Here is an 11290-nt window from a genome sequence, read left to right on the forward strand (position 1 = left end):
CCGTCCAACAAGCAATTAGTCTTAAAACTTGAAAAAGTAAAAAAATATCCATACCATTACATAATAATATATTATAATATGCAAAATACAATAATATTATAATAATACAAAAAAAGTTAAAAATAGAAAAGCAAAAGGCTTCGAATAGACTATGGTGTAGGGGTATGGATATTATAATATATTATTGTAATATTATAATACTAGAATCAGATTAAGCTTTTAGAATCACTATTTAAGGCTTCGAATGGACTATGGAGTCATTGAATCAGTAAAGCTGAGGAGTAGGATCAGGAAAGCATCGGATTCGAAACTATTAGCAAAGTGAAAACGAAGGCTCACCACTCAAGCAGAGTGATTTTTGATATTCGAGAGGTAAATCCGAATTTTATTTTTTTCTAATTATCCTCCGATTTTAGAATGATTTCAGTTAGCTGACTTCAATTAATCACGCATCTATGCGAATTTATTGTGATTATTATTATTATTTTTTTTCTAATTATCCTCCTATTTTAGTTTGAAACGTATCCAAAAAATAGGATATTTGTATCTTGACAATACGAGTCCTAAATGTATCACTTCACTCCGATACGTATCGAGCACGTATCCATACGCATTCGTATCCTCAACGTGTCAGATACGGGATACGGTGGCTTTCTCCCGTGTGCATGCACCGTAGATTAGTAGTGTCATTTTTTTGTCAATAGTTAGGTGGGGTTTTGAGGAGAAAAGGGAGCCTCGAATTTGGATGAGGAGGGCCATAAGGGTGCTTGATTTCCACTGTGGCACTAGCCCTCCTCAAGTGGTGTTAGACCAACTGACTTTGTTTTATTTTTTTTTCCTTTCACATATGCTTGATTAACATAAAATCTCGTTGAATAAATGGGCAGGTTGAATATGACAACTACAGTTGTTCCTACAGTTCTTAACTATAAGAATTATGAGGATTGGAGTTTTCGGATGACGACCTACTTTAAGTCCGAAGATCTTTGGGGCATCGTCGAAGGCACGGTTAATAAACCTCATGGAGGAGAAGGACTTAAGGCTTGGAATAAGAAGGATGCCAAGGCCTTATATGCAATCCAAAATTCTTGCGGGGATGATACTTGTGAACTTATCAAGGACTACACCACGGCCGAAGAAGCATGGGATGCTTTGTCAAATATGTTGGGTGAACCCTCAAATGAAAAAGGTACGTACATACATGAGCAATTGAAGGAAACCAAAAAGAAAAGCTGATAAACATATGGCAATGGTTTTCCGGTTGTACCTTGTAGGTGATCTATGATTCTACATTCTTATTTGACGAGGAATATTTTCACACACATAGGCATTTGCGTGAAGAGAAAAGAAAAAAGAAAATTAAGAATTGAATGATAACATCTGTCATCTTAACATCAAGATTTTCATTTTCAGTATACACGTTAGTTGGTGAAGCGTATTCAACTTCGACTCTGATTGATGATGATACTACGCCAGAGGCTTCATTGGAAGAAGGGCGCACAGAAGGTATATATATGCATACACCTTGATCCTCACAAATTAATATCTGTTTATAATTCTATTTAATAGTAATTTATGCCACTAGCATCACCGATAGACCTCGTTGCTATTAATTTGGGGTGGAGTCTCCCTTAGATATATATAGTACATAATTTTGTTATATTTTCCAATCTAGGATTATTGTATTAATTATTTTGATGCCAGTATGGGAAATTTAGCAATTAAGAAACATGGGATGCAGGAGCAGGACATGATGAGATCCAAGAAACTTTCGTGAAATATGTCAAGTCTAAGGATTGGGATAATGCCATCAACTTTCTTCGCCTACATCCCCAGGCAGGAAGTTATAGAGTTTCATTGGGTGGTACGGCTCTTCACTACGCAATCATGCAGAAGTGCAGCGTGGGCATTATACAACAGTTGGTGGAGTTAATGGCAATGGAACACTTGGAAATACCAGACGATACCGGTTACACAGCTCTTTATATTTTGATATTCCTGTTTCCAGAAAGGGTTGAAGTAGCTGAATGCATGGTTAAAAAGAACCACAATTTACTTACTATTTTTCCGCTTAAGTATAGGGAGGAGGCTCCAGTTGTGCTGGCCCAAGGGTACGCAAAAGGAGATGGAACGGCTCGCTATCTCTATTCCCTTACTCCACCCGAAACAATAAGAGTTATTGATGCCGCTCAACTTATTTCTGATGGTTTTCGTCTCCAAAGATTTGGTACAACTTTTCCCCTTCTAATTCTTTTTTTGTTAAAAATTTTGTCTATGTACCTACTTACAATGTTTTCTTTTCATGCTTGTATTATATATAGATATTGTGTGGGATTTGATTCAACGTTACCCAAAATTGGCCATGGCTATGGACCACAAAGAGAATATGCCCTTAGCAACATTGGCAAGTAACCGTTTTGCATTCAAAAGCGGAAGGCCGCTCAGTTTATGGGAAAACTTGATCTATTATGGTTAGTACATAATTACTTTTTGTTTTCTCATTGTATTTTTGTCTAGAATTAAACATTATCATATTTATATTTTCGTACCAATATCAATATACCACTAAGATCATAAATATGTAAATGCACAAAATCCCTTCATAATTTAATATTTTGCGATCAACTTTATCAGTTGTTTTTTTTTTTTTTTCATTTTGCGTTCATGTTTCTGCTTCTACAACAAAAAATTTCTTTTTACTGTTTTTTCACTTCGCTCACCCACATGTCATCTCCACGTTCTCTCTCTCCTCCCTCCCTCTCCCTCAAAAAATAAAGACAATTTGATCATTCATGAGACCTACTTATGTTGAATTGAGAGCCACGGGGACCAAAAAATAATATAAAGATTAGTTTTTAAAAAAGGTTGGAAAGGCTCTCACTCCGACAGAGAGCTCAATGGGTACAAACTGGTTGGGTTTGGGTTAAAATTTTTAAACTCATTAAGCTGACGGACCTTAATTAGTTTGATATGACACAATTTATTAAAATAACGGATTTCACACTAAATAAACCAAACACGACAAACACAATTTAACATGAAAATAATATTTCATTGAATTAATGATTGGGCTTGTATTCTTATCTTGATAGCTATACGCATAAAACCCCTTCCTCTCATCAACGAGGAAAAACATGAAAGTGAGCAGAGTGATCAGAGTCAACATGAAAGTGAGCAGAGTGATCAGAGTCATCATCTCATTTTCTCAGGTAATTTACATGTCTGCAATCCAATTTTGTTTTTGTTAATGCCATGCCAATGCTACTACATAGGTTTGTATTCATGATATCAGTAGATCAATAGAATGTTAAGCAAAATACTTAAACACACAAAACATAAAAAAAAAAAAATGTGCAGATTACAGTACCCTTTGAAACCGAAATAGAATAAGGGTTTCACCTTAATTTCAGCCACAACCTTCCACTCTTCTCGGTCGAGTTGGAAACAACCTTGATTCACCTTCCTCCTCTCCAATCTTCCACATGCATACACAAAATGGAATTAAAATTCCATATATAGAAATCGATCCCAAAACTTAAAGCTTTGATTTTGGGAAAGCACTTACACTGGAGGACAGCCCACGAGGAGTTGATAATTTTTATCTCTTGGGTCGAGCTCCAATTCCGACAGGTTTGGCCGGAAGTCCTGCGGTCACCGTTTCTTAGATCTGAAACTGAGGAATTTCGGTTACGAATTTGTAGAAACTACCTTAGAGTTTGAAAAGAGGAAGGAAAGAGGATTGTGAAGGTATAATTTGACGGTCGTTGATGACCGGTGGCCGGCGGCGCTGTTTGTCTTTGCTGGGTTGCTGAAGCAGCTTGAAAGGGAAGAGAAGAGGAGTGAGAGGTACGGGAGGGAAGAGGAAGATAGGCAAAAAGAAAAGGAAAGGAAGGGAAATAAATTAAAATGCAAATGAAAAGTAAAAGTAATTAAACTGACAGCTTAAGGTAAAATTCAACTAACGGTAGAAAAATAAGGAGAAAATTAGAATCACCTATAGTTTTTCTATATCATTTAGATTAAATATCTATATTTTTTAAAATTTAATTAAAGTACTTTGATCAATAGTCACCTCTATTTTGTAAAATAGAAAATTAGAATTAGATGCCTCATTTTAGACTTTTGTAGACTAAACATTTATGTTTTTTGAGTTTTTGATTAAGCTTTTGAAATATTTGATTAAGATACTCAGGCTTGAACTATTTCAGATTAATTGAAATTAATTTACATTTAAATATCTGCTATATATTTTAAATAATTTCAACTATATTTAAGTCTTAAAATTTAAACTTTTCAAATCTGAATGTACACCCACGCCAAATGGAAACGTACCAACATTAAATAAAAACGTACCAAGCCCGAATTAAAATGTACCCAATTATAAACTATGTTAAAATGAATATTTATCTTTTTGGAATGTTTAAAAATATGTTTGATTCATACAAAATGCTCTAGATAGTCATGCTTTTTGGTAGATAAGTCTATGGAACAACTTTAGTTGATAGGAGATAAATCCTTATTATTGTAGATAATGTTAAATAATAACGATAAATCATATAATTTTGAATTAACAAAAAGGCTATTGTCCGTTGATTAATGACTCTTTCTATAAAAAAAAATAATCAGTTAAAGTAATTTAAACGTTTACATTGTTAACGACTCTTTCTATATAAAAAAAAATTAATTAAAGTAATTCCTCATTATTAGGACAAAAAGTAATAAAACTTATGTTTTGAAAATAAATGTACCAAAAATTCAACTGTACCAGGTAACTAAATGTACCATTATAATCAAACGTATCCATATAACCAAACATACCTAACAACGAGTTTTGTTACATTCTATTTAATTTACTAAAATAAATATTTTAATAAAAAATAAATCATCATAATAAGATAGGCATAAAAATAAGAGGAAAAAAAAGGAATGCTAACGTGAATAGACTTCTAATGAAATAAAATTAAAGTACCAAAATTGTAGGGAAAATGTTTAATCAAATTTGCAAAAAGGATAGATATTTGGTCTATAACATTTAAAAACGAGACGTCTATATCAAAACGTCTCTAAATAAAATGTTTTTGTTTTGTTTCTCATCAAATTTGACTTGTATTGCAGGAATGGGTTTATTCCTAAAGCTAGTGGCGAATCTCCACAAAATTTTGGGTGGGCCATATGCACATTTACATTGTTGATTGATTTATGATAATTTTATTAATGGTCAATATTATTTTTAAATGATTTTTTCTTTTAATAAACTTAGGAATCGATCGTATATACCAGATGAAATTGGTGCATGAGCGGGTCCAACAGTTTTTACCTCTCATGTGCAAAGCAGTGAGGAAAGAAGATATGAATTATTATCAAGAAAGGAAATTAGAAGAAGCACTATGCGTGGCAACAGAACGAGGGCATGTGGAGTATATTACTCATTTTTTTAGATATTCCTCATATCCCGTACTTGAAGTTAGGAACCAAAAAATTCAGAGCCTATTCCAAATTGCCGCTGAATGTCGCCGCTACAATGTTTATAATATTATATGTGAGTTTCTCCGAAGACCAGATAAAGATGGCCTTAATAAATCCGAATCTGGCCTTCATTCTGATGAACTAAAAGAAGAAGTGGAGAAAGTAGATAACCTCGGCAATAACATGCTACATACGGTAGCAATGATTACTCCATCGTCACAAATTGATCACATTCAAGGTGCAACTTTGCAAATGCAAAGAGAACTACAATGGTTCAAGGTGACTATTTATGAAGTATTTCCCCTATGTATTGTTTATATATATTTTGTAGCTACAAATTTACTATCATTTTCTCCTACTCATTCACATATTTTTGTTATTTTATTTATTCAATTTCAAAAAAAAAAAGAAAAAGAAAAAGAGAGAATGTAGAGGTTACTTCTCTTTAAAAGTAAAAAATCAAAACAAAAAGTTTGTTGACATGCACAATCATAACAAGAAAATTTTGAAATTAAAAAGGAAAGCATTATTATTTAACCATGTAATATACTATCATCCTACGTGCTTAACTATTGATTTTAGGTTATGTGGTGTCTCAAACGACAAAAGTTCAAGGATTTATATGAAGAGATAAAGATTTCAAAGTCACATCCTTAAATAATTTGATCTCCAAAAATGCAGGAGGTGGAGAGCATTGCAGAACCCAAGGATTGCGAATCTGTAAACAAAGATAATAAGACACCACGAAAAATATTCAAGGAGAATCACAAAGAATTGGGGAAAGAGGCAGAAAAGTCAATGAAGGAAACAGCAACTGCTTGTACAGTTGTAGGTGCTCTTATTATCACCATAATGTTTGCTGCAGCATTCAAAGTTCCTGGTGAAAATGATAAGAATGATGAAAAGACAGATCTTCCTACATTCTTAACTAATAGGGTATTCACAACTTTTATAGTTTCAGATGCAATCTCGCTCTTTTCTTCAACAACCTCGGTTATCATGTTTTTGGGCATTCTCACATCACGTTATTCTGAGGATGATTTTTACAAATCCTTGCCCATAAAAATGATAATTGGCCTTTTCACCCTCTTTTTATCTTTCGCTACCATGATGATTGTCTTTTCTTGTGGCCTTTACATTATGCTTGAAGGGAAATCATCAATTGTTATTCCAAGCATTTTGCTTGCCAGTGTTCCAGTTATCTCATTCATACGGATGCAATTTCCATTGCTTCTTGAGTTATCCATTTCTACTTTTGGACAGGGAGTATTTAATAGGAAGCAGAAAAATTTGTTTTGAATTCCTATGTTATCCTTAGTTGGGTTTGGATTTGCTACTTTTTAAGAAGCTTGTACATAGAAGCCAATATATGCGCTTTTTATTTGGCCAATTATGTATTTGCTTTCTATTTGACAATTATGTATGTACTTTATATTTGACAATTATGTATGAGCTTTCTATTCTTAAAGAAAATTTCAACTTCAATTTATATTTTTGAGTTTTCTTTTTTGGTGAATTTCTATTTTGAATTAGTTACTAAGACAAGCTCTATATAGGCTCTAGTTTTTGCTTGATAAAATGAATTCAAAGCAACCTCAAAAGGAGGAAAAGTACATCAATGCTATCTCTTTTTTTTGGTCAAAGGGAATTTTTTATAACAAAGTCCAGAAGGACAAACTAGAAAGACTTCGCAGTTAAAAGCAATAAATAAAACAGCCAAAAAAAGGATCGGTACAAATAGGACAGCATATATGCATAAAATGCATGAGTAAAGGTTCCTATCTATACCAAAAGCAAAAAATTACATAGGAGCCCAAAAGCTAATGCCTAATTGTAGAGGCCCAAAAGTGACCTCATAAAAAAACCTAAAAATCCTAAACAGAACTTCGCTAGCCGTATACGAGGCTGAAACGGTGCAGACACCACCGCAAGATGCGTGGCTCGAACCCATCGTAGTCACTATGTTAGGGAAAAAGTGCCAAATCTTCAGATCTAATGAAACCACACCAATAATGAATGCCACAATTCTAGCCCTCAGTCGATACCAAGCACACAAAAGGCATCTAAATGCCCAGAACCAAGCCGTAATAAAAAAAGGTTAGGTGGTGCAAACACCATTCTAAAGAGATACCGGACCTTTGTAGGGGTAACAACATATAGTTGCCTTTGACCGGAGAGAAGCATGAAAGAAGCACCAAACAAGTGGTGAGGTGAGATCCACCAAATTTGGAATTTAATTCGAAGTTTTGGAAGATCTTGAGCACAGGGCCCCAAATCATAGCCCAAAGGCTCCAAATCAGATTACCATGAGACATGGGCTAAGAACCCGGAGATAATACTTCATCCACACCACCCGTAGATGGTGGGTAGCTCCACCGTTCCATGGCGGGGAATGGGGCAACCGCAGGTGCGGGGAAAGACAAAAGGCCTATAGATGGTGCCCCATCCACTCCTTCCGAAGAAGGTGTGTTGAACCCCAGGTTGAGGACGGGAAAGGGGGCCATCGCAGGAGATAGGTAGGAAGGGAAGGATAGAGATGAGGAAGGAGAGGGGGGGGGGGGGGGGGGAGGTGGGGAAACAAGCTTGAAAAGTTATCTGCCACCGACCCCAAGCAGAAGCCAGAGGCCGGCGGCAGGTTTAGGGATTCTGCTGAAGTTTTTTGCTAGAGAGAGAAAAGGGATAATCAACTAATCCACTAATTTAATTTCCTCTCCAATAAAGGAAGCATTTGCAAGCTTCCACCCTTGGCAGTTGTTATCTCAAGCAGGGAAAAACGTAACCCAGCAAGTAGAGATTAACAAAACTAAGCTATACATGCATACAAACAGAGGGCAATAGAAGGCACCGCCGAGTCATAACTATTAAAATACCAGAGGACATGGTAATTCATCGCGTGACAAGACCAAGACCAAAGACATCATATTTTTGAAAATACATGTACATCAAAAAATGTTTAACTTTGAGAAGACGATTTACATGTTAGTAGCTTAAAAAGTATTGGAACAAGAGAAATCTTTCTACAAATGTTATCAACATTGACAACGATGAATGCATTATAAAACGTAGTGTATTAGCTCATATTTTAAATACGCTGAAAAGCCTCTCCCCACAATTACCACAATACATGTATTAACCACCATCCATAATTGGACCTAGGAAGACATTTAAAATTCCTTGGTAGAATTCTCTACCAACTTACAATTTCAGTGTCTGCAGACTGCATGCACCACCTAACTAAGCATTCAACCATACATAATACATTAACCAATGCGTGTAAATATCACATGCATTCACCTTATGAGAATTACCTTGTGGGAATTTCAAAAGCCATGCACCTCCGCTGAGGAGGGACGTGTCATTCTCAAAAGGAAGAGATTTTTTCAGCGTGCCCAATGCATTTCATAACATAAGTAATGGACATTGAAAAATATATTTCTCCCTCCACTTATATCATACTTCTCCTTGTTCGTGGGTTCTCCGTGTGAATTTGTTCGATCTTGTTTCCTTCATTTAGTATCCACAATAGATAGACTTGCTTAATTCCTATCTCCTTCACGTAGGACTAGGGAGACGCTGAGGACCATAGACAGACTTGCTTAATTCTTATTGCTTAAGAGTTATGTTTCTGAATACGGAAAATGCATTGGCTGATCATGATTGCTTTCTCTTCTGATCTTGGAAATGCATGAAATGTTGGAAATTTTGAGTAGAAATTTCTTTGTCCTACATTGGTCATTCCCAAAAGGTTTTCTCACTTTATAAGGCTTTGTCCCTTATAAAAAGTGATTGGAGTGATAGGCCTTGGAGACTAAAATTGGGCTCACCCTTGGGGTTGGACTTTGGGGTGTACTAATTAATTGGTAATTAATACATATAATTAATTATCAAAAGATAGGTCTTGGCCTCTAATAATTAAATTAATTCATTATTTTCGGATTTAACTAATTATTTTTTTTCGAATTTAGTTAATTAATTAATTTTTACCAACAGACTCATCTTTTTAGATGAAGTCTGAAGAGTGAAAAAAATGCAAAAAGGATACACCCCTCTGAGAAGATGTCTCTCAACAGATGCATCCCTTCCTCATACCTGTTGCGAATAGGCATAATCATATTATATATACATCCATCTGCATGACATTTAGAACATAGAAATACAATTCTTCTTCTATAATTCAAAACATCCTTACTGAGAGAACCACATAGAAATTCGCCAGAAGTCAATTTTTCTGGTGCTAGAATTTTGACTTGATTGTTGAATTCTGGTGAAGCAGACTTCCGTAGAATTTCAAGCACTAAGTAGAGACGAAAATGCTGTTTCAAGGACATTACGGTACGCAAGCCTTGATCTTCAATATTTCTATTCAACATTATTTCGTTGTTCATACTCTGTTAATTTCCTATTTGCATTTGTTATTTATTAGCATATATAATTTTATCACAAATTGTTAACATATATACAACATAAAAAAACTTCATACTTTCGGAAAGGATCATTAACCATCCAACATGTTTCTTCAGTAACAAAAGATAACCAAATTGATATATGGCTGTTGAAGAGTTATTATATATGATACGAAGAAACTCGTGGGGAAAAGATTACAGCATACACATCAAGGTGAGTCCTAGTGTGATAAAAATTTTCGTACTCCTCTTTTTATCGTGGGTACTCTGCGCGATCTGTCGTAGGTGCTTGGGAGCATGGCATATACTGTTGAGAGTTGTCTCATATTAGTGAGGAACAAGGTTTGTTATGTGCTTATATGATCTTGGGCTACTCCCCATATTGCGAATTGGTTTTATGGTGGAACCTCAATTTCATCATAGTATCAGAGCAGGTTGTCCTCGTGTGAAGCCAAACAGCCACACGCTCTCCACGTCACCTAGTTGTTGTCCATGTGTAGGCTTAAAAATCTGCCACACATGCGGGGGTGTGTCCCACATTGTTGAGGGACAAGGTTTGCTATGTGCTTATATGATCTTGTGCTACTCCCTATATTGCCAATTGATTTTATGATGGAATCTCAATTTCATCGTATACTTCAAAGGGTACTACTCCAAATTCGAAAGTAATGTTTTCTTTTTCTTTCTAAACCGTGGAAGGGAAACATTAGAATTGTTCCAGTTGGAACTTCGAATGGGAATTGCAATGTTATACCACTCGATATGTTCAGTTATACCACAAGCTTGATTTGTTTGCCGAAATATGGTAATTAATTTGATCCAAGGAGATGTGGGCCAGGGAAATCTTTCTGACATGGGAAAGTTACAGAAGTCTAGTAATGTGCCGCGGTATTGCAGGGAAGATGGGCAGAGAAGCAATTCCACTGCAAGGAAAAACACCTTTTACGACGAAGTATTTGGCCACGGAAGTAGGGTTTCAACGCCAAAGGTATAGAAGGCATGGCAGTTGGCAGAATGAGAAGTAGAACAAGGTTTAACTTATAAGTTGAGTCATCGTCGATTAATTACTCTTCAATTAATCGCAGAATTCATAGCATCATCATAACTCAACGTGGTGCGATTCTTCAGTTTGAAGGCATGTGATGAGTCAATTTCACATTATATATTTTACCTTATTTTTAGTATATTTTAATTAATATTTTGTATAGGCCTTTCGATTTCTTCTGGAGCAAAACATGGCCAAATTGACGAATTTTGGAGTAATTCCAGTTGGGGGACGATCGTGAGTCACTTAGCCTAATCGTATCAAAATATCAGATTTTTCTACCAATCGGTTATTTTCTAGCAAGAAAATAAATGAGTGATGCGCGGTGCTGGAATAGTGACGTTTTGGGCTTGACTTGCGTTTTTGGAGCCTAAGA

The 11290-nt window shown here is 35.4% G+C and overlaps 1 protein-coding gene across 1 annotated transcript; it reads left to right on the top strand.

The window, feature by feature from the left end:
* Nucleotides 1-893: 893 nt before the first annotated feature.
* LOC137709357 (uncharacterized) lies at nucleotides 894-6900 on the top strand. The gene is made up of 7 exons (XM_068448446.1): nucleotides 894-1506; nucleotides 1742-2227; nucleotides 2322-2471; nucleotides 3093-3209; nucleotides 5116-5163; nucleotides 5261-5745; nucleotides 6148-6900. Exons 1-7 carry the CDS (start codon nucleotides 1371-1373, stop codon nucleotides 6763-6765), a joined length of 2040 nt encoding a protein of 679 aa, XP_068304547.1. The 5' UTR covers nucleotides 894-1370; the 3' UTR covers nucleotides 6766-6900.
* The last annotated feature ends 4390 nt before the right edge of the window (nucleotides 6901-11290 follow it).

This window comes from Pyrus communis, chromosome 11 (assembly GCF_963583255.1).
Source record: "Pyrus communis chromosome 11, drPyrComm1.1, whole genome shotgun sequence".
Classification (NCBI taxonomy): domain Eukaryota; kingdom Viridiplantae; phylum Streptophyta; class Magnoliopsida; order Rosales; family Rosaceae; genus Pyrus; species Pyrus communis.

Excerpts from the sequence above, each read along its gene's own strand:
- LOC137709357 (XM_068448446.1), top strand. The coding sequence starts at position 1,371 with ATGATAACATCTGTCATCTTAACATCAAGATTTTCATTTTCAGTATAC. Across the intron at positions 2,472-3,092 it reads GGAAAACTTGATCTATTATG|CTATACGCATAAAACCCCTT; the intron begins GTTAGTACATAA and ends TTATCTTGATAG. Across the intron at positions 5,164-5,260 it reads GAATCTCCACAAAATTTTGG|GAATCGATCGTATATACCAG; the intron begins GTGGGCCATATG and ends TAATAAACTTAG.